Source organism: Marmota monax, unplaced genomic scaffold (assembly GCF_021218885.2).
Source record: "Marmota monax isolate L192 unplaced genomic scaffold, Marmota_monax_Labrador192_F-V1.1 WCK01_AAM20220418_F8-fsc00090, whole genome shotgun sequence".
NCBI classification, from domain to species: Eukaryota; Metazoa; Chordata; class Mammalia; order Rodentia; family Sciuridae; genus Marmota; species Marmota monax.
Window position 1 is genome coordinate 6,944,705 of NW_026695219.1, and position 24,364 is coordinate 6,969,068.

Sequence of the window (24,364 nt, forward strand, 5' to 3'; positions counted from 1 at the left end):
AAACTATGAACTATGTTGTTTCCAATGCTATGAACTATGTTGTTTCCAACTATGTTGTTTTCAAACTATGAACTATGTTGTTTCCAACTATTTCCAATGCTTCAATAAAAGACATTGGAAATCCAAAAGGGCAGTTTGTGGATTCACCTAGGAAAAAAAAAAAGATAAAACAGCCCTATATAAGCCAGAGCTCACAAAGTCCATGGTTGGGACATCTTGTAGTAGTAGCACCCAGTGGTGACAACAATTCTTTCTACAGCACCATGATAAAGCCTTCATCTGCACTCTGAGGAAAGCTGATCCCATTGTAGGCAAGAGGATTGCCGAGGCTATCTGCAGGGCCTAAATAAAGTTAGCTTCTATAGTCTGGCAAGCTGCAGCTGCAAACCATCCATCCCAGCACATGACAAATGCTTCTGACATTTCTTTCAGACACAGTGTGCTGGGAAGCCTTTTAAATTCTCAAATGCAAGAGTCTCCCTTATTGATCAGGTGCCTTTCATTAAAGGTTTCCAAAGTCTCTCAGCCACAATGGGAACACTCCCCTCTCAGGCCACCTCCATGGTCCTAGCCCTTCAGGCAAAGAGGATTATCATTGTGGGAACACAGGTATGTACCTTAATTTGATGTTGTTCTTTTTAGTTCTTATGAAATGCACACTGGGGAAGACTGTGATTAGTTAACTTTCCTACCCCCATCATATACACATTTTAAGAAGAAAATAAAGAGAAAACACATCTTCCTAATAATCCCCTGTATTAGAATTTATCATTCGGCTTTGAACTTGTATCCTGCTGCCAGCAAGGGCTTTTGTGCCAGGGCAGAGGGTGGTGAAGGGAATTACAGGAGCAGTCAGGAGCTTGCCTCTGGGGGAGGTGGTAGGAGCCTCTCATGAGCATTCACTCCTTCCCTCCAGCTGGGTTTTACTGGGCCCCTCTTACCAGCATGTCCTCCCCCTCCCTTCAGGCTCTCCCTTCCAATCACATGACCTCCTATCCTTCGGACAAGATGGCAGCAGTAAGCTGAGGGCTCAGTGGAGCTAAGCTGAGAATTAAAGTTGCTTTAGTTCCAAGTCTAAATCTTGAAAATAGAGGGATGCTTAAAATGGAGATGCTACCATCTCCCTTCTGTTTTATGCATAGACTCAACTGTTTCTCTGTCCTCTGGGCCTCCTTCCTGTCCCTCTCCCCTGCCTCCCTGATGTAGGGCACTGTGCATAGCATATGTTCAACATATGCTTAGTGATTGAGCAGGTGCATTCCTGAGCATGGGAGCCTTTTGAAGGAACTGATGGAAAAAGAATTAGGGTAATTACAACTTATTGTTAAACTTTCCTACTCTTTATTTATTGTTGGATGTGAATGAAATTCTGTAAGATTTGCAAGGGACAAGGGATTCAGGACCAAGATACTCCATACTTCTTCTGCTTTCTCTTAGTGTGGGGCGAACATGAAAATGTACAGTTTGGTGTCATGATCCATGGTAGACTTTGATGAAAGTTAAATTTAGGGACTAGGGTTGTAGCTCAGTGGTAAAGTGCTTGCCTAGCATGTGTGACTCAGCACCACATATAAATAAATAAAATAAAGATCCATTGACAATGAAAAAATATTTCAAAACAAGAAAGTTAAATTAATCTAGCATCCTAAATCTTATATAATACTATGTCAGGTTTCAACTTCTTGACCCAAAGATCCCTCCAGTGCTTTTTCTAACTAGGATGATTCCCTTGGTTTCTTATGTTCTTCCTTCTCCTCTTCCCTGGTACTAAGACTGCAGAACTCCAGACTGGAGAAGGAGCCCACTGTAGAAATGTGCATGCCCCTGGCTTTTCTAGGAAAGGACTCCTCAGCCCTTTGGAGGCCAATTTCAACAGATCCTGAGATGATGCTCTCCCACTCCCAGGCTGCAGTCTGAGGCTGAAGAGACCCTAATGATAAACTGAATGGGTTCTGTACAGTCTCATCTGTCATCTGTCCCCGGGCAGCTCTGAAAAGCCAGGCTGTCATCCTCAGGTTCTATGCAGGTCTCATCCTTACATGACATAGGGGAGATGCACACATTTAATAGAAGCTGGGAGCCAGCATGGAGAGAGCTCCTCTAAGACAGGTTTATAAAGAAGATGGACTGAGGAAGGAAGATGGCGGCGAAGGGAGTGCATTGCCTCCGTGTGCTGCTTCACTGTGTGGGAGTATGACAAGTCAGGATGGCTAAAGGATATCTTGTTAGGAATTTCCAGCAATAGTGGGGTGCTCCGGAACCTGGAGGAAGGATTTCCATCGCACGAGGATCGGCTACGGGGACTCAAACGCGAGAGGTTTGTCGCACGGAGGGTAACACTGCTTATTCAGCAAACCGCCCCGCGGCTAGAGTCTGCAGCGCGCGCTGGGAAACGAGGAGATAGCGACGCAGGGATACAGCGCTGCAGTTTCTGCCAGCCGTGCAAGCACCGTACTCAGGGCTGAATTCTGGGATCGAGACGGGGGAAGGAAGCGGTCCATCTCGGTTCTCCACACCGGTCAGACCACAGAGGAGGCCAGCGGCCACCATGTTGGAAAGCTGACGTCACCATACCTGTTCTCGACTGTCCGCAGCTCATTCAGCCATAGAACAGGTAATTTCAGGCTGCAATTCGCCTGCGGCTTGCAGACAGATTGCTAGGGTTCAGTGCCTGGGTGCTTCTTAGAACCTGATCTTATCGGAGCGAACACCGAGCGCGGGGCGGACGAGTTCCGGCTCCCGGAACCGCCCTGGCCCAGGGCTGCGGAGCCTGCGGAGGCTGCTTCTTGGACCCTGCTCCTATCAGAGCATACACCAAGCACTAAGCGGCCGAATTCCGGCTCCCGGAACTGAGCCCGCGGGGACTGCTTCTTGGAGCCTACACTTATAGGAGCTTACACTGAGCACGGAGCGGCCAAGTTCCGGCTCCCGGAACTTCCCTGGCCCGGGGCTAGGAGCCCGCGGAAACTGCTTCTCGGTCCGGGTCCTGCTGAGGGCAGGTCAGGACTCACCCGTTGCTTTGGTTGCCCGGCAAGGGGAACGAAATGCTGCCATTCGCATAGGATAACAACATGGCAGAGATCTGATGTCATCAGAAAGCGGCGGAGGAGAGAACTTCATCAATACCAGCGGCGACAGCAACAGTTGGTCTCCTGGTAGGGGGGGGTGAGGCACAGACACCCGAGTCTCCTCAATTTGTCGTCGAGCCAGAGGGGAGGAGCCGGGCCGCCGCCAGCGCCCGGAGCAGGAGCAGGCCCAGCGGCTCGCCAGCGTGGTGACCGAGTGACCCCAATTGGAGAGGGGGCGGAGCGGAGCCGCCACCCGCACCCGCAAGGTGGGCAGACCCGCGACCCAGTGGTACATGGGCGTGGTAGGAGGGGCAGGGCAGAGCCGCCGTTTGCGCTTGCAAGGTAAACAGACCTGTGACAGCCTGGCGGGTCAGGCCCAGTGGCCTGCCAGTGTGGTACACATGTCACCCCAACTTGAGTAGGGGCAGAGCAGATCCTTCTCCCACGCCCGGATCAGGCCCTGCCGGTGTGGTGGCCACGTGACCCCAATTGGAGTGGGGGCGGAGCGGAACTGCCACCCGTGCCTGCAGGGTGAGCAGACCTGTGACCAACCTGCAGATCAGGCCCAGGGGTCCGCAGGCGTGGTAGGAGGGGCAGGGCAGATCCGCCGCCCGCGCCTCCAAGGTAGGCAGACCTGCAACAGACCGGCGGATCAGGCCCAGGAGCCTGCCGGCGTGGTACACACACCACCCTAATTGGAGTAGGGGCAGAGCAGAGTCGCCGCCCGTGCCAGGAACAGGCCCAGCGTCCTGCAGGCGGGGTAGTCATGACACCCCAATTGGAGTAGGGGCAGAGCAGAGCCTCCACCCATGCCCGAAAGGTGGGCAGATCTGCGACCGACCAGCGGGACAGGCCCAGTGGCCTGCCGGTACGACAGACACGTCACCCCATTTGGAGTAGGGGCAGAGTAGAGCCGCCGCCCACGCCTGCAGGGTAGGCAAACCTGCAACCGACCGGCGGATCAGGCCCGGTGGCCTGCCGGCGTGGTGCACTCGTCACCCCAATTGGAGTAGGGGCAGAACAGAGCCGCCGCCAGCACCCAGAACAGGCCCAGTGACCTGCCGGCGTGGTAGCCACGACACCCCAATTGGAATAAGGAGAGAGCAGAGCCGCTGCCCGCGCCTGCAGGAAAGATACGCAAGCAGTATGAAAAGACAAGGAAAGAAAGGACCACAAGCAATGCAGGTCAACGCAACTTTAGAAGAGGTAACAGCTGCAGCAGATGGAATGTCAGATAAAGAATTCAGGATATACATGCTTCAGATGATCTGGAGTATCAAGGAAGACATTAGACAGCAAAATCAGACAATGAAAGATCACTTCGACAATGAATTACGCAAACAAATCCAGGAAGCAAAGGATCAACTATACAGGGAGATAGAGGTTATAAAAAACAAACAAACAGAAATCCTAGAAATGCAGGAAGCTATAAACCAACTTAAAAACTCAATGGAGAATACTACCAGCAGAGTAGAACACTTAGAAGATAGAACATCAGACAATGAAGACAAAGTATTTCAACTGGAAAAGAACATAGACAGCTCAGCAAGACTGTTAAGAAACCATGAGCAGAACATCCAAGAAATATGGGATAACATTAAGAGACCAAACTTAAGAGTCATTGGGATACAGGAAGGTACAGAGCTCCAAACCAAAGGAATGAGCGGTCTATTCAATGAAATAATACGAGAAAACTTCCCAGACTTGAAGAATGAGACAGAATCCCAAATTCTAGAAGCCTACAGGACGCCGAATGTGCAAAATCATAAGAGATCCACACCTAGACACATTATAATTAAGATGCCCAACATACAGGATAAGGAGAGAATTTTAAAAGCTACAAGAGAAAGGAAGCAGATCACATTTAGGGGTAAGCCAATCAGGATAACAGCTGATCTTTCAACACAGACTCTGAAAGCTAGAAGATCCTGGAATAACATATTTCAAACACTGAAAGAAAATGGGTTCCAACCAAGAATTGTGTATCCAGCGAAATTAAGCTTCAGGATGGAAGATGAAATTAAAACCTTCCACGATAAACAAAAGTTTAAAGAATTCGCAGCTACAAAACCATCTCTTCAAAACATCCTCGCCAAAGCATTACAGGAAGAGGAAATGGAAAATAACAATGAAAACCAACAGTGGGAGGTAGGACAGTAAAGTGTGGGGGGGGAATAATCAAAGAGGAAAACAAACCATGTTTAGTAACAGAAATAAACAAATATGGCTGGAAGAACAACCCATATCTCAATAATAACCCTAAATGTTAATGGCTTAAACTCACCAATTAAGAGACACAGGCTAGTAGAATGGATCACCAAACAAGACCCAACAATATGCTGCCTACAGGAGACGCATTTGATAGGAAAAGACATACATAGGCTGAAGGTGAAAGGTTGGGAAAAATCATATCACTCATATGGACTTCGGAAACAAGCAGGAGTGTCCATACTCATATCAAATAAAATAGATTTCAAGCCAAAGTTAATCAAAAGGGATAAAGAGGGACACTACATACTGCTTAAGGGAACCATACACCAACAAGACATAACAATCATAAATATTTATGCCCCAAACAATGGTGCAGCTATGTTCCTCAAACAAACTCTTCTCAAGTTCAAGAGTCTAATAGACCACCATACAATAATCATGGGAGACTTCAACACACCTCTCTCGCCACTGGACAGATCTTCCAAACAAAAGTTGAATAAGGAAACTATAGAACTCAATAACACTATTAATAACCTAGACCTAATTGATATATATAGAGTATACCACCCAACGTCAAGCAGTTACACTTTTTTCTCAGCAGCACATGGATCCTTCTCAAAAATAGATCATATATTATGTCACAGGGCAACTCTTAGACAATATAAAGGAGTAGAGATAATACCATGCATCTTATCTGATCATAATGGAATGAAACTGAAAATCAACGATAAAAGAAGGAAGGAAAAAGCATACATCACTTGGAGAATGAACAATAGGTTACTGAATGTTCAATGGGTTATAGAAGACATCAAGGAGGAAATTAAAAAATTCTTAGAGATAAATGAAAACACAGACACAACATATCGGAATCTATGGGACACATTGAAAGCAGTTCTAAGAGGAAAATTCATTGCTTGGAGTTCATTCCTTAAAAAAAGAAAAAACCAACAAATAAATGATCTCATACTTCATCTCAAAATCCTTGAAAAAGAAGAGCAAAACAACAGCAAAAGAAGTAGAAGGCAAGAAATAATTAAAATCAGAGCTGAAATTAATGAAATCGAAACAAAAGAAACAATTGAAAAAATTGACAAAACTAAAAGTTGGTTCTTTGAAAAAATAAACAAAATCGACAGACCCTTAGCGATGCTAGCGAAGAGAAGAAGAGAGAGAACTCAAATTACTAGCATACGGGATGAAAAAGGCAATATCACAACAGACACTTCAGAAATACAGAAGATAATCAAAAACTATTTTGAATCCTTATACTCCAATACATTAGAAGATAGTGAAGGCATCGATAAATTTCTTAAGTCATATGATCTGCCCAGATTGAGTCAGGAGGATATAGAAAACCTAAACAGACCAATATCAATTGAGGAAATAGAAGAAACCATCAAAAGACTACCAACTAAGAAAAGCCCAGGACCGGATGGGTATACAGCAGAATTTTACAAAACCTTTAAAGAAGAACTAATACCAATACTTTTCAAGCTACTTCAGGAAATAGAAAAGGAGGGAGAACTTCCAAATTCATTCTATGAGGCCAACATCACCCTGATACCTAAACCAGACAAAGACACTTCAAAGAAAGAAAACTACAGACCAATATCTCTAATGAACCTAGATGCAAAAATCCTCAATAAAATTCTGGCGAATCGGATACAAAAACATATCAAAAAAATTGTACACCATGATCAAGTAGGATTCATCCCTGGGATGCAAGGCTGGTTCAATATACGGAAATCAATAAATGTTATTCACCACATCAATAGACTTAAAAATAAGAACCATATGATCATCTCGATAGATGCGGAAAAAGCATTTGACAAAGTACAGCATCCCTTTATGTTCAAAACTCTAGAAAAACTAGGGATAACAGGAACATACCTCAATATTGTAAAAGCAATCTATGCTAAGCCTCAGGCTAGCATCATTCTGAATGGAGAAAAACTGAAGGCATTCCCTCTAAAATCTGGAACAAGACAGGGATGCCCTCTCTCTCCACTTCTGTTCAACATAGTTCTCGAAACACTGGCCAGAGCAATTAGACAGACGAAAGAAATTAAAGGCATAAAAATAGGAAAAGAAGAACTTAAATTATCGCTATTTGCAGATGATATGATTCTATACCTAGCAGACCCAAAAGGCTCTACAAAAAAACTATTAGAGCTAATAAATGAATTCAGCAAAGTGGCAGGATATAAAATCAACACGCATAAATCAAAGGCATTCCTGTATATCAGCGACAAATCCTCTGAAATGGAAATGAGGACAACCACTCCATTCACAATATCTTCAAAAAAAATAAAATACTTGGGAATCAACCTAACAAAAGAGGTGAAAGACTTATACAATGAAAACTACAGAACCCTAAAGAGAGAAATAGAAGAAGGTCTTAGAAGATGGAAAAATATACCCTGTTCATGGATAGGCAGAACTAACATCATCAAAATGGCGATATTACCAAAAGTTCTCTATAGGTTTAATGCAATGCCAATCAAAATCCCAACGGCATTTCTTGTAGAAATAGAGAAAGCAATCATGAAATTCATATGGAAAAATAAAGACCCAGAATAGCAAAAACAATGCTAAGCAGGAAGTGTGAATCAGGCGGTATAGCGATACCAGACTTCAAACTATACTACAGAGCAATAGTAACAAAAACAGCATGGTACTGGTACCAAAACAGGTGGGTGGACCAATGGTACAGAATAGAGGACACAGAAACCAATCCACAAAACTACAACTATCTTATATTTGATAAAGGGGCTAAAAGCATGCAATGGAGGAAGGATAGCATCTTCAACAAATGGTGCTGGGAAAACTGGAAATCCATATGCAACAAAATGAAACTGAATCCCTTTCTCTCGCCATGCACAAAAGTGAATTCAAAATGGATCAAGGAGCTTGATATCAAATCAGAGACACGCCGTCTGATAGAAGAAAAAGTTGGCTACGATCTACATACTGTGGGGTCGGGCTCCAAATTCCTCAATAGGACACCCATAGCACAAAAGTTAATAACTAGAATCAACAAATGGGACTTACTCAAACTAAAAAGTTTTTTTCTCAGCAAAAGAAACAATAAGAGAGGTAAATAGGGAACCTACACCCTGGGAACAAATCTTTACTCCTCACACTTCAGATAGAGCCCTAATATCCAGAGTATACAAAGAACTCAAAAAATTAGACAATAAGAGAACAAACAACCCAATCAACAAATGGGCCAAGGACCTGAACAGACACTTCTCAGAGGAGGACATACAGTCAATCAACAAGTACATGAAAAAATGCTCACCATCTCTAGCTGTCAGAGAAATGCAAATCAAAACCACCCTAAGATACCATCTCACTCCAGGAAGATTGGCAGCCATTAGGAAGTCAAACAACAAGTGCTGGCGAGGATGTGGGGAAAAGGGTACACTTGTACATTGCTGGTGGGACTGCAGATTGGTGCAGCCAATTTGGAAAGCAGTATGGAGATTTCTTGGAAAGCTGGGAATGGAGCCACCATTTGACCCAGCTATTCCCCTTCTTGGTCTATTCCCTAAAGACCTAAAAAGAGCATGCTACAGGGACACTGCTACATCGATGTTCATAGCAGCACAGTTCACAATAGCAAGACTGTGGAACCAACCTAGATGCCCTTCAATAGACGAATGGATAAAAAAAATGTGGCATTTATACACAATGGAGTATTACTCTGCATTAAAAAATGACAAAATCATAGAATTTACAGGGAAATGGATGGCATTAGAGCAGATTATGCTAAGTGAAGCTAGCCAATCCCTAAAAAACAAATGCCAAATGTCTTCTTTGATATAAGGAGAGTAACTAAGATCAGAGTAGGGACGAAGAGCAGGAGAAGAAGATTAACATTTAACAGGGATGAGAGGTGGGAGGGAAAGGGAGAGAGAAGGGAAATTGCATGGTAATGGAAGGAGACCCTCAGGGTTATACAGTGGAGGGGGTAGAGAGAGAGGAGGGGAGGGGAGGGGAGAGGTGGGGAAGGGGGAGGGTGGAGGACGGGAAAGGCAGCGGAGCACAACAGACACTAGTATGGCAATATGTAAATCAATGGATGTGTAACTGATGTGATTCTGCAATCTATGTATGGGGTGAAGGTGGGAGTTCATAACCCACTTGAATCAAAGTGTGGAATATGATATGTCAAGAAATTTGTAATGTTTTGAACAACCCACAATAAAAAATTTAAAAAAAAAAGAAGAAGATGGACTGAGGGGGTGTATTCCAGAAAGACATATACCTAATTAGTAGATAATCGTGTTTGTTAACCTTTCTTTATTTTAGATAATGAAGTTGTTTAGTATGGTGTTTTGCCAAAATAAATGGTAGATCTGGTAGCTGGTATTTCTAGACAGATACCTACCTGGGTTACTTGACTTATTTTCAGAGTTCTGCATTTTATTTATCTAGGTCAAAGGCCAGAATCTGTGGAATATTGAAATTTCTGGGGCCAGAAAAGCCATGGCAATAAGGTACAGAAGACAATAAATCAAGTGTCATGTTAGCAAGCTGAAGTTTTCCCATTTATCATAAAGTGAACTATAGGAAAAAGTACTTTCCCTTGGTCCTATTTTTTCCCAAGCCAAACAGCAACTCTTTGGTGACAGAGAGTCTGCATCAGCCATGTGATATTTTTCAGTGTTTGCTCTCTGACAACAGGTCTGTTATTTAGCTCTTCAGTTGCAACACATGAGTGAGCTTTAGTGAGAAATGGCCCTTTATTAACAATAAATACTCCAAATTCAAACTGAGTAGTCTGAAAAAATTCTAACTTAAGGGATACCTATTGCTGTTTCTTTAAAATATTCTTCCTATACTTTTTTATCTTTTGAATGGGTATTTTTCATTTCTAACCACAATACTTTTTGTATTAAATACTAAGAAAAATCTCCCATTGTTACTCACCCATTATTTACCAAAAATCAGCAAAAGTGGAAATGAATGGAAACTGGAATCTAAACTTAACCTTTGCAGTTAGGAAAACTGGGCTCTATGGGCATAAGATGTTTTAGAATCTAATGATGAGGTCTCCTGAACTTCCAGGTCAAGGTGGTTAAAGGGAGAGAGGAAAGAAGTGAACAACTATTCCCGAGGAAATGGGTACTTTTGTGAATGGGGGTTCAATGGGATGGTAGCTATTATGTATGGAGCACCTAATTCATGCCAAGTGCTTAACATGATTATTTGCTTAATAATCATGTGATGCCTTCAAGGAAGTGATACCAAGCACAGGCTCACTGCCCAATGCCTAGAGAAGCCAATACTCTGGCACTGGCTTTCACAAAAACAAAGAACTTTATTATGCAGTTCATAGGCAAGGTCATAAACTCAGATCTGCCTCCAAAGTCAGTTAGTAGTAGGGGCTTTGTAGGAAGGGAGAGGAAAGAAAATGCTTGTTGATTGGACTGTGAGAAGGAGGAGTTTTAGGGATCTTTTATGCAGGCTTAGGTGGTCATCATGCCTCTCATAGGTTGCATGTTCCCTCCTCCTGCCCTGGGGAGTAGTTATTATATGTAGGAGGATTTTGAGCTGGATATGTCAAAAGACCCTTGACTGAAGAAGCTGACATTTTGCATATTTATCTAAAAACCAGTCCAAGAGAGTCCTACAGTGGATATTGGAGACTTTTTCTGAAAAGACAACTTAAGCACTTTGTTATTGAGGAATTTATGTCAGAATGTGTACAAGGGTTAGCCTGTTTCCAAAGGGGTGATTTCACAGATGAAGAGATTATGTTAAAATAATATGTTCATGGTCACACAGCTGCTAAGAGCCAGAGTCTGTCTGATTTCAAAGTTCATGATCTTTTCAGTAGACTCAATAGCCTCCTAAAAATAATAAAGTAGCCAGGTGGGATGGTGCACCCCTGGAGTCCCAGAAATTCTGGAGGCTGAGGCAGGAGGATTATAAGTTGGAAGCCAGGCTGGACAACTTGGGGAAACCCTGGCTCAAAATAAAATTTTTAAAAAGGGCTGTGGGTGTAGCTCAGTGTCAGAATGCACCTGGGTTCAATTCCCAGTGCCATAATAATAATAATAACAACAACAACAACAACATAAAAGCTGATATTGTTGGGCACTCACTGTGTAGTTGGCCCTGATGAAAGAAATGTGGCAGTCATTTGCTGTGTTAATGATCATGGTCACTCTGCTAGGCTTGTACTCTTATTGTGACCAGTTTGTAGATGTGGCACAAAGGAGGTTAAATCACTTGTCCATTGACACACATCAGTAAATGGTTCAGCCAGAATTCAAAGTCAGGAGACTGTCTTCAGAGCCTGTGCCTCCCAGCACTAGACTGGACTCCATGAAAGTCATAGAAAGGAAGCTCTTTAAGTGAGTGTCATTGACATTGGAGGGCATCTTCAGGGCACCTCAGAATTCCATATCTGGCTGCACTTCAGGTCTGAAGGTGCTTTACCTTGGATGGATCTTTACACCAGCTTATCCATTTAAATAAGTTCCCTAATAGAGCAAGCTAAGAGACAGGGTGTCTTCTAAATATACCACTGTCAGAGTTCCAGTCCTTTCTGACAGACCAGCTCCAGAAATGTGTCTGTCTGCGTCCTCACAGCCTGGCTAATCCTCAAGCCTGCTAATTGGTATGAGGGACCTGGCTGCCAAAGGCTGCCCAGCCATTAATGGTGCCTCACAGGGGAAGACTCTTTTCCTGGGTTTCATACTCCCTCCCTCCAGCACTACAGTCCTTGCTGGGCTGGTGACAGATGCACGCTGATGAAGAGCTTTAGGGAATTTCCTAACCCCCTTTACTCCCCGAAGCACTTCTTTATTGAGTGCATCTTATTACCGGGCTCCATTTCCTGGTCTTGCACATGCTCCCTCGAACTTAGCCTTATTGTACCACCTCTTGTCACCTTTCCCAGCCCTGCTCTTAATAATGCAAATCTTCCCTCTCTGATGGCATTGCTGCTCATTATTTGCTGTCTGGCGCCACATGAGCTCACCTACTGGCACCTCTGAGAAACCGGCCTTCTGCCCAACAGCCCCACAGCACAGGGACAGGCCCAACCCCTACCCAGTCTCCCCAAGGCTGCTTCAGCTCTTCCTGTGACCAGGGAGGGGAGGAGAAGGTCAAAGCCACCACCAGGCACTTAGCTTTGGGCAAATCACTTGAATACCTCAAACCTTCATCTCCTCTGCCTCAAAATAGGGATGAAGGTAATCATAATATTTCTTTAACAGAGCTGCTAACGGTGCAACCAAATGGAAATTAAATAGGAGAAGGTCCTTTGTAAATTCTAAGATTTGTAAAACTCGTAAAGAAGTTACAGCAGTGGTGCTGATGGCTGACTGATTGATCATGTCAACAGAGAGCGGATGTTGTCCCCAAACAGGCCTGGGGTACACCTCAGCACCCAGGAGTTTGCCTCCCACCCTTCACATGTCTCTGGATTTTCTCCAGGCGAACAGTTGCCCCATGATTTTTGAATATGTCATGTACGATTATTGTTGTGTTTTTATACAAAGAAATCCAATCTGATTTAGTTTTGTTCTGTAACTAACACCAAAACTGTGCTTTGAATCTCTGGGGTTTCTGCAGATGTGTATCTGGATTCTAATGGGAACTATGGTTTGTGGGAACAACTTTATAAGACAGATTCTAAAGCTCCCTCTAAATTTAGGGATTATACAGCCTTCTGGATTCTCCCCTGTATTTCCTACTATTGGAGTTATTTGAGACCTCCAAGGTCAGTACTATTTGGAATATGATTCCTGTGATCTTCTAAAACTAACTTCTGGAACCTTTCAGTCATATGAAATCATAAGATTTTCCTTCAGGAAAAGTAATTTCAGATTATTTATACAAGTTTTACCAGAAAGGCATTTAAATTTTCTCCCTTTATAAAATCTAATTTTAATTTACTTGAGCATTGTTGCCCACCTCTTTTGCTGGGTTAAGCCGGCCCTTTGGGTAAATAAGAAGGGTAGAGAGAATCATATCTGTGGGGTCTGATGTGCTCCCACTGGGTTACCAATACAATCTTACATTATAATGGCTGTGGAAAATGGTACTTTTAATCCCTTGCAGTGAGTTTTAAAAAACTGGCATTTCATCAAAATCTCTTCTGTTTGTCAGAATACCATAGCATAGAAACTGAACTTCTTGGATTTCTTGGCAGATCAGAAAATTGAGAGTGCTAAGAAGTACACATATGAGAAATGTACTCTGTTTAGGTTTCCCATCTCTCCATTTGGCTTACTTAGAATGGCTGGGAGTTTTCCTGAAGTGACTCATGTACCATGAGCAGACAGCACATCTAGCATGTTGCCTGAATAAGAGAGAAAAGAAAGGGAAAAAATATAAGAAATACCACATTTAATGTTCAGATACTCAGATCAAATTTTGCATGAATTAGTCACCTTTACAAAAAATGTAATGAGTATATATTCTTTAATTTTGGTGAAAGGAATAAGGAAAATAATTTGATTTTTGTCTCTCTTGTTTTTGTGTATGTGTATGTTTAATTTTGCTTTTATTTGTATTATTATTTGGGGGGGAGTACTTAGGATTTAACCCAGGGGAGCTTTACCATTGAACTGTATCTCCTTTTTATTTTTTATTTTGAAACAGGGTCTCACTAAGTTGCTGAGGCTGGCCTCAAACTTATGATCTTCCTGCTTCAGCCTCCAGAATTACTTGGATTACAGGCATGCACCACCATGCCAGGCATGCTTTAATTTTTACTATTAAACTATGGTAGCAAGGTGTGGTGGCAGCAACTATAATCTCAGCAACTCAGGAGGCTGAGGCAGGAGGATCATGAAGTGAAGGCCAGCCACAGCAACTTAGTGAGGCCCTGTCTCAAAATATAAAAAGTAAAATAAAAGGGTTTGGGGATACAGCTCTGTGATAGAGCACCCCACCCCTGGGTTCAATCCCCAGTACCACAAAAGCAAAACAAAACAAAAAACCATGTACATGCATACAACTTAGGAGAAGACTTCTGGCAGTGTTATTTGATGTAGAATATTTGTTATATCTATTGGTTGGAGAAAAATGAATATTTCTTTCCTTCCTCCCTTCCTTGCTTCTCTAGGATAATACAGTTGTCCCTTGGTATTCATGGGGGGTTGGTTCTAGGATCCCTCATATATACCAAAATTCACAGATGCTTAAGGCCCTTATATAAAATGGCATAGTATTTTCATACAATTTATGCAATCCTCCATATACTTTAAATTGCCTCTAGATTATTTCTAATGCTTAAAAACATGTAAATGCTGTGTAAATAGTTGTTAGACTGCATTGTTTAGGGAGTAATGACAAGAAAGAAGTGTGTATGTGTTCAGTACAGATTCAGTTTTTTTCCTAATATATTGATCCATAATTGCCGGAGTCTGTGGAGCAGAGCCAGGTAGAGAGGGCAACTGCACTACTTTACATATGTATTCTTTTTCAATCTTTAAAAATTTTTTTTTAGTTGTAGATGGACATAATACCTTTATTTTATTTATTTATGTGGTGCTGAGGAATCCAAGCCAGTGTCCCTCGCATGTGAGGCAAGTGCTATACCACTGAGCCACAACTCCAGCCCTACACATATGTTCTTTTTTAATATACTTTTTAGATGTTTATGGACCTTTATTTTATTCATTCGTTTATATGTGGTACTGAGACTCGAACCCAGTGCCTTGCACAAGCTAGGTAAGCGCTCTGCCACTGAGCCCCAGCTCAGCCCTAAATATGTTTTCTTTACAATCTATTTTTATCTCTTTGTTCTTCACATCTGTCCTTCAAGGGAGGTGGCACAGCAGGCCCATCTTAGGGATGAGGACACAAGACCGCACCTCAGTGGTAGTGACATCTGGGTTAGATCCTAGCCATAGCACTTGGTTCACTGCGGTGCCCATCACACCCTGTTCCTGTAAGGAGGGAGCTCAACCTTTTAGAAACAATGAACTCTTGTTGTCCCTCTGAGTCTTTCTTTCAACAGTTGAACCCCATCCCCAAATATGTGGAAACCAGGAGAGGCTTCCTGATCTGTCCCAAGGACGCACCCCTGCTTTTCTCCTCCACCCGCAGCTCTCCTTAGGCAGTTGGAGCACCCTCAGCTCAACCATTTCACCCACACTTGGCTCTCCCCCGTGTGAAGCAAGCATGATGAGGTTCCTGCAGCTTACCCTCCCAAGAGGAATCCCAGTGTCCTGTCACTGCCATTTGCCTCAGTAGGAGAGAACCAGAATCCTGGGCTGGAGTTAGTTGCTAATGGGTCTACAGATTGACTGTCTTATCTTTGGTTTTAGAATCTCACCTGACAACCTGTACAGTTCCCCTTTACACACCATTCTTCCTGTGGGTGGGTTTTGACCAACCTCTCTTATTTGCCTCTGATGTACCTTAGAGAACAGTTTCTAGACAGGTTCGTGGAATTTCAGAATAGATCTGGAAGGCTTAAAGAAAATCCTAGCTGGACATGATGGCCCCAGCCTTATATCTCAGTTATTCAGGAGGTTGAGGCAGGAGGATCAAGGTCAGCCTCAGCAACTTAGTGAAGTCCTAAGCAATTTAGTGAGAACCTGTCTCAAAATAAAATATAAAAAGAGCTGAGCTGGCAATGTGGCTCAGTGGCAAAAGCATTCCTGGATTCAATCCCCAATACCACCCCCTCCCAAAAAATTTTGAATACTGCTGGGATTCAGACAAAAAATGACATGAAATGGTATTTCTAGTTAGGTTGATCCATCTGCACTTTGACTGGTTTCTACTGAGATGATTCTCCAAAACCAGTATAAAGTAAAGGTACTGAAAGATTTTAGTAGTTAATTTAACTTTCTAACCTATAACCTCGTAGAGGGGAAAAAAAACTATATATTATGAATTTATGGAGAGGACCTTCATTCTAGGCATCCACACAGGAGTTTAAACAAAGCACAGGCATAAGAATGATTGGCAGATTCTCTCTTTCTCCCACATCATCATGCATAGTTTTTTTTTCTGATTGATGAGAGATCCTACTAATAGTAAGTTGCCCCAAACTCTCCCGAATGTTAAAGTTGAATAAAAGTCTCCTGCTCGACAGCATCTGGGTAGAGAAACAGGCCAGAAGAGCTTCACTAGGTGTGTACCATGGGTCTGCGCTCTGAAACAAGGGACAAACAGGAATGTGTCTGTTATGATCATGTGAGGCAGGTGCTGTGAGTGACTATGGGCCCCACTTCTCATTAGCCTTCACTAAGGCTGGGTGGCAGCCAGCGATCGCCTCTGTGTTGATGGAGTATTTGTGCAGCTCAGGAGCCAGGCTCTGCCTCTCTCAACGAGCGTCTCATGATTCCTTTCTCTTTGGATCTCATGATGCCGTCCAGGAGGAGGTGCTGAAGTGATTAATGAGCAAGGCATAAAAACAACTGTGGCCCAAAGCAACAGCTGTGTCGTACCAGACACTGAATAATTAGACAAGTGAGGCAACATGGGGTCTCAACGGGTGGGGACTTGGGTGCAGAAAGCGCCAGTCTCTTCTCACTTGAATCAAGGTGTCAGGCCCTACTTGCTTCCACTTGGACTGTTCCTTTAGCTTTCTGTGTCCCATTCCTTCAGGTATGCCTCTTGGGAGTGACATAGTGACTGTCCCCTTGACCCTGAAAGCTGGGGGACTGGCTGTGCCTGTGAATAGCTGCCTGAACCTTCTATGTAGAACAGTGGGAGGGGCTGGGTTAAAATTGATGTTGCCAAAAACTTAATAATGTTTGTAACAAAAGCAAGGACTCCTGGCAAGAAATCCGAGGGCCATTCTTGATCCTAAGTGGTATCTCCTAAGCCCTTTAATTACAGAGGATTAAGCAGGAAGTAGAGTGCTGGACTAAAGAAATAATGATACAAAAGAGGTGAAGCAGAAAAACCCAATTTTCTTCATTTAAGAGAGGAAAAAAAAAATCTCCATTTATTTAAATGAATTGCAAAGAAAATAATAGAGTAGGGCACGTCTCCCAGCCCCAAGTTCAGTGGAGTTTTAAAGAACTGTGTATCTCTGGCCAGACCGGAGGCTGAGACCTTCTGCCCATCTGTAGAAAATGAACCACAGGCTTGGAGCTTCATTAAGATGCAGGAGCGCTCCTCTTGGACAAATGGCTCACGAATTCAGCCCCTTCTCTCCTGCTTCTCCTCCTGGGCTCCTGCCTGGCTTTGCTCGTATTTTACATTCAGCACCTCTGGTTACCTAGAAATGGCATGCAAAATTGTGAAATAGAAAAGCAGTGGGCCATGTGGCTCCATCAGTTCTGCCTGGTTTCGCAACATCCATGACCTCTGCTGTTCAGAGCTGGGCAAGAGGAGTTGCCTACAGCGGCCGCAGTTACCTACCAAAAGTTGCAGTGAGAAAAGATGCTCATAGCACACCTGCTGTGTAACTGCGGCAAATCTACAGAAAGGAACTGAAATCAGACTATAATGACTTCTGGAAAATAAGGAAATTACCAGAATAGAATTCAGATAAATGCTGTGGTTATTATCCAATATGCAATGGTGGTGGGATTCAAGGGTGCTTTCCTAGGAATAGCCATATCAGTCTCGGTGCCTAATAATGAGTCCTGGCTGCAGTGATCCTCCATGGTGTCCTGCGTGTGACTCATGGTACCCAACATCCAGGGCGAGGAGTTTGTTTTCAGATATTATCATGAATACCATTATTGGGAAACCATAAGATGTCATGATCCAGAGGGAGGCAAGTGAAGGTGGAGGAAGGAGGAACAAGAGTTCAACTCCCATGTGCTCAGAACTATGACTATGTTCAGCACCTCCTGTCAATCCATTGAATTCTCACACCTGTCCCACAAAACAGGCATTGTTATTCCTGTCATATAGTTGAGAAAACTGAAGCTTTGAGAAGTTGACATGATGGAAGAAGTATGGGCTTTGGAGATGGATCAGAGCCCCACCTATCACCCACCATGTTCAGTGATCTGGGGCAACCCATGTAACATCTGTTTTCTACTCTGTAAAATCCTGACAAGTCTGGATCTATGCACTGGATTATTGGGAGGATTCAATGAGATAATGTTGATAATAGCACAGTCCTGGCACACAACTGACCCTCAGAAAATGGCAGGTATTCTTCTACAATCTTGCAGAAACTAAATGTGAACCCTAAGAGGTCAGCATTTTCCCAAATTTGGGCTTCTTCCACTGTAACACCTGACCTCCAGAGCCACACTGAAAGACAACAATTAATTTATAAAGACAAATTTAGCTGGGGCATAGTGCTAGACCTGTGATGGCCCAGTGCTCTTGGAATTCTTTATGTTTCAGCCTTGTACACTGCAAATTAGTCCCCATGCTTCACTAGACGAGCTGAGATGGACCTCACTCCATGTGCACAATATTTATTATTCTCTGAACATTTCTATATGTTTTAGGTATTTTATTTAAAAATATATAACCCCCCTCCCCAAAAATTGTATGATGGAGAATTCATCACACCTGGAAACTGATTATATATGAAGGAAAGAGTTTAGAAACAATCCTTGTTCATACCTTCACAATGTTCCAAATTATAATACTGAGATCATCTGTCTACATCTGTTACTCTAGGCATTACATGTCTTTGCATCCCTCATGAGTGGCACAGTGCCTGGCACATAGTAGTTACTCAAAGAAAATGGACTGAAATAGCAACTCAGTAACAAACAGCTGTTAAGGGAGCAAATTCCATTTCCCAGGCATGTCGCTTCCAGATCTGCTTGTGACTTCAGCTTCATTTCTGCATTTCCATGAGCACCACACTCAGCCATGAGATGGGGCTGGGTTGGTCAGGAGCACTAGAGATGCTCATGTTCAATGACTTGGAACATGGGTTAAAGGGCACCACTTCCTGTTTCCTACAGAGATGTGCTTTCATTCCCTGAAATGACAGCTTCTCTGTACTCACTTAATGGGATTCCCAAATAACATGTTGCAAACCAATCTTTTATCACTGTTGCCCCCCTTGGAACACATTTCAAATGCTGGCCATTTAAAAACAGACCATTTCCCAGGCCTTTAATGATGACACTAATAACTGTGGATTTTTGTCTCCCAGAGTCCTGATGAGCCAAGCTGGGGAGTAAATTATAGAGCTAACTTTTATGTGCATGGTTTATTGATCTGTGAGCTTCAAGGGAACTACACCAGCCCCTATAGCTTGACAGTCCAGATTAGCTTTTCATCTATATAATTGGGCCACTAGGGCACAGTTAATTTTTAATTTATATTAATAGGAAGACAAAGAACAGGATATGCCATCTCTGTATTAAAGTAATGGACATATCAAAATATTCTACCTGGTAATTATAAATAAATCAGCTTTCCCATGACCCAGTGAGGATTAAGTTGCTAATTCATTGTGCAGTTCATCATAATGTATCATGAAAAAGTTCAATGCTGTCATGAATATTTATATCACATGGGTATATAAGGATCCAGCTCTCTTAATTCATGTTGCTTCCCATCTTCATTTCTTAATAGGTGAAAGTCATGCTTCGTATTTGTTCTACGTTGGCTCGTGATACCTCAGAATCCAGCTCTTTCTTAAAGGTGGACCCTCGGAAGAAGCAGATCACTTTGTATGATCCCTTGACTTGTGGAGGTCAAAATGCCTTCCAAAAGAGAAGCAACCAGGTCCCTCCTAAGATGTTTGCCTTTGATGCAGTTTTTCCACAAGATGCTTCACAAGTGAGTATAACCCCCCCCTGGGGATGGACACTTATTTACCAGAACCTGTAAGCTGAGGGAGTGTCATCCAGAATACTTGATAGACCATTTCCTCCACCCACTTAGTGATTTCTAGAAATCCTTCTGAGCTCCTTTGAAGAGTTCATTCCTTCTGAGTTATTGTGTATCAATGTTTGACATACAGATGCAAGAAGATAACAGCAGGAATTAGAAGTTATAGGAACAAACACCCCAAGGAGCTGGTAACTGGTCCAGTAGGACTCTACTTCTGCCTGGGCTTCTAGGTATGGGCATGTAAGAAGGGAGAAATTGTTCAAGGGAGCTGGGTTAAAATCAGGTAGTGTCCTAGAACCCTACAATATCAAAATATCCATTGATATTGAAGGCAGGTCTGTAGTCCTAATAAGGAACTAGAATGCTAGACAGGGAAACTGAGGCTAACATGCATCCTGCCACCTGGATCCGTGGAGTAGTGGGTAATGAAAGAGGCTCAGAAATAGCGGCTATGTCAATTCACTGATGATGCATTTCAACCCACTATTCAGTGCTAAAACAATAAACATTTATTATGTTGTTCAGGACCATTTGGGCAATTCCGCAGCTAGTTTGACTCTCTTGTGATAAGCTGTGGGTTGGATAGGCAGCTCTGAGGATCTTGGCTGGATGCTATCACATGTTTGGGGTTGGCTGGCATTCAGCTGGTCTACAGTAGCCCTGGCAGGGTTAACAGGTCTCTCTTCCATGTTGTCTCTCATTGTCCAGCAGGCTAGCTTGGACTTGTTCTCATGGCAGTGTCCAGGTCTCAACTATGCAGGCCTCTTTAAGGCCTGTGTCCACAATTGATGCAACATCATTTCTGTAGCCTCCTATTGGTCCAAATTAGTGGGATGGGGATGAGACTTCTCTTTACTGGATGAGCTGCAAAGTCACATTTCAAGAAGCATGCACATAGGTTGAGATGGAGAACTGGGGCCATTTTTTGCAATCACATTATTTGGTGGTTGGGGGGGGGGTCATAAAGCTAAGATTTTTGGACCATAGGCAACCAAGGAATTGCAGACCCTGTCAGATGGTGCAAATGAAGCTTCTAGTCCACATCTGTTCTTACTGGGATTATCTCCTGATGAATGTGGACCTCTAAGTTGCACCCAAGAGTGCCACTTTGAGGGACTGGGGATTGGGAAAGTAGCATGAGTATGGGACTGATTATTTGCAGAAATCAATAAATAACCCAGGACTGGGATAAGCTTAGCTGGGGACTATAAATATAGCACGTACAAGGCCCTGGGTTCAATCCCCAGTGCCAAAAATAAGTATACATACACGTACATGCATACATACATACATACATACATCAACCAGGTTATTAAGTGTATGGTGGCCTACTTGCCGACACTGTGGCATCAAGACATGTGTATCTTTCTGATAAATATTTAGTACTTTCCAAGATTTACACAACTCTGCATAGTATGGTAATAGCCTACTGCTGAACTGGAGAACAACACCAGTAGTTACAATTGCAGCCTGTTAATTTCCTCTATAATCTGAGTATAGGAAGTAATGATGTTCACACATGTTCCAGTATTACACCATAAGCACACAGGGCACATTATAGGCTTTATCCATTAAGAAACTGAGCATGGGACTGGGATTGTGGTTCAGTGGTAGAGTGCTAGCCTAGCACGTGCAAGGCCCTGGGTTCAATCCTCAGCACCACATAAAAAAAATAAATTAAATAAAGGTATTGTGTCCAAATACAACTAATAAATAAATAAATACATATATATAAAGAAGCTGAGCATGTGGTTTTCCCAAAGAATGTTACCATAAGAAGACAAAGTACTTTATGAATGAGTTCTATGGTTTCTCTGTTTAAGTTCTGTGTTGTACCATCCAGTGGTAATTTGAACCTGACATTGGATCTAATAAATGATCTACAAATAATTTAATTAATAATAGCTAAAACTTTTCAGAAACAGATCTTGGTAAGTTGTAAAATTCCAAAGGAAACCCTAAATTATGCATGGACTATTAATGATTTTAAATTTATTCCAGAAAAAAAGGAGTAATTTTTATCACTAGTTTTAGTTTAACACATTTTGCACTTGTTTTCCAAACTCAATATGCTCAATAATGCAGTTCATTCACTTTAAGAGTATTTCAATTTGTTCAAATGTTTAATATTATTACATTTCTATATAAATTTGTAGTTTTCAAGAAGTCTCATATACTAATGTATATGTAATGTCACTGACTCTCCCTTGAACTCTGTGGGGTAGGAAATGGAGGCTTTAACTGTTTTCACATTATAGACACAGAAACTGAGATCCAGAGAGTAGGTCACTTTTTGATGGCCCCTCTCCTGAGCAGCCATCCTTCCTGGATTCTCCCCATTAACCTTTCCGTACTCTGCTCAGTATGGTGTGTCTTGTCCACCCATTTTATCCACCATTTTCTAGTAGCATGTCCTTGGACAAGACACTATGTCTCTCAAGGCCTCAATGCACTCATTTGTCAAATGAGGACACAGATAAAATGTGATCATCAGATGAGATCATCAGGCTATTGTGATTCATGGAGTTGATACACAGAGCTAGGAACATAACAAGTGTTCAATTAATGATAGCTATTTTTACTATTATATCATCATTGTTAATGTTAGTATGCTGCTTGGTCATGGCCAGCTCAGCCCCTCAAAGTGAGCACTCCAAAACTCAAAACAGGCAAATGTGCAGAGCAGATCTTGCTCAGCTTCTTGCCTGGGAAGCAGCAACAACCCTGGTGACCCCAGACCATTATAAACTATTGATTGCTTTCTCCCAGTTTCAAAGGGTATCAGCTCCTGAAGTGAAGCAGTGACTATAGCATTGCCTGCTCCTCCTTGCCTTTGATAACAATCCTTATTACCCTTAAATGGCCTTGGCAGTCACTAGCTGCACTCTGTTGGGACCCATTCTGCTGGGTATAGTTTAGGGAAGGGTGGTAGGGAGGTTTCACACTAGCGGATGAATTGGAGGCTCTGGCCGACCAGGCCCTGCTCAAGAGATATATGCTTGGGAGGACTGCCTGTATCTCTGGGTCCATGAAGAAAGGCAGCAAAGGGCTTCCAGGGGCCACTGTCAGCTCTTAATAATAATAAGGTGAACAAATTATTGACCAGTCTGGATGGACAGCCAGGAGGGAACTCTGTAAGAGTCTGCCTACCACATTCTGTGTCTTATTAGGCTATTCTTGTATCTTTTTTGTCCCCTGGCCTCTGTGCATATGACAATTTGGTCCACACACAATCAGCATTCTCCCCAGTGACTTAAGAATCTAATAGCTTATTTTATGTACAGCTCCCAGCCCCCACCTCGCTTCATGTCCAAAATGCCAATGGCCACTGGGCAGTAATGTCCCCCTGCTCTACAGAGGCGCCTCTGGCAAATTCCATCAACGTTCTGCTGCCTCTGTCTCAGGGTCTACCGCCAGGCTCTCATTGCTTCAGTCCTGGGGGTTGTGAACCATCCTGTGGTCCCCTCGGCAGCCCTGTCACACCGCCCCCTCAGCCCAGGGGGAACCCCAGGCAGAATTGCTGAGGCGACCACCCCAGAACAATTGACAATTGTTGGGAGTGTGGTTTTTCAATTTCAGTTTGGGAGAGAAAATTGATTTCCAAATACTTAGGTTCATTGTGTTGCTGAAACCTGGAGCTGAATAACGACATTCATAGCTGAGATTGCTGGTTTTCAGGTTCCTACTGGGAGGTACATTGCCCTGATGACCTCAGAGCCCCAGTGTTTGCTTGACTCTCAATGCTTCCATGAGCTCCGACTCCAGTCCCAAGATAGAAATAAGGGACACAGAGAATGATTTTGTCCTCCTGCTGCTGCAGAAACTTTAGATGCTAACCAGAAAGAGATTTCCCAGGTCCCCAAGTTGGTCCAGAAACTTTACTGAATTCCTATCATTCGGAGAGTGCTGTATTATTGAGTGTTAATGGGAAAATATAAAGTCATCAAGTATCAAGTTCCTGCCTAAAGATTTAATAATCAAATCGGAGATGAGGCAGGCATAGGCTAAAGAACACCCGTCTAACTTACTGACAAGTGGCAATTGATGTTGTACCCAATGAATACATTCGAAGAGAAAGAAAGACAAGACTGGTTTTGAAAAGGGGAGAATGTGGATTGAAAAAGAGGAAAGAGATCAGGAGAGAGGGCAGACCTATATCATAAACCTCTTGATTGTATTCGAACTATAAATTTTCTCAAGTTCTTTGTCCTGAAATAATATGTCATCTTTTTCCTTCTAATAACCTAGCCCATTTCATAAGTGTGTGTGTTGTCTGTGAAGGAAGGTTCTAATTTTCCAAGGGCCAATGGAGAGTTAAAATGCCTTTTCCCAGAGGT

The 24,364-nt window shown here is 42.9% G+C and overlaps 1 protein-coding gene across 2 annotated transcripts in view; it reads left to right on the forward strand.

The window, feature by feature from the left end:
* The window catches only part of Kif26b (kinesin family member 26B), a 499,298-nt gene that overhangs the window by 383,674 nt on the left and 91,260 nt on the right, over positions 1–24,364 (forward strand). For both annotated transcript variants that reach the window (XM_046432469.2, XM_046432470.2), the window contains one exon: positions 19,767–19,973. In XM_046432469.2, the coding sequence (XP_046288425.1) occupies positions 19,767–19,973 (207 nt within the window). The remainder of the gene's footprint in view (positions 1–19,766; positions 19,974–24,364) is intronic.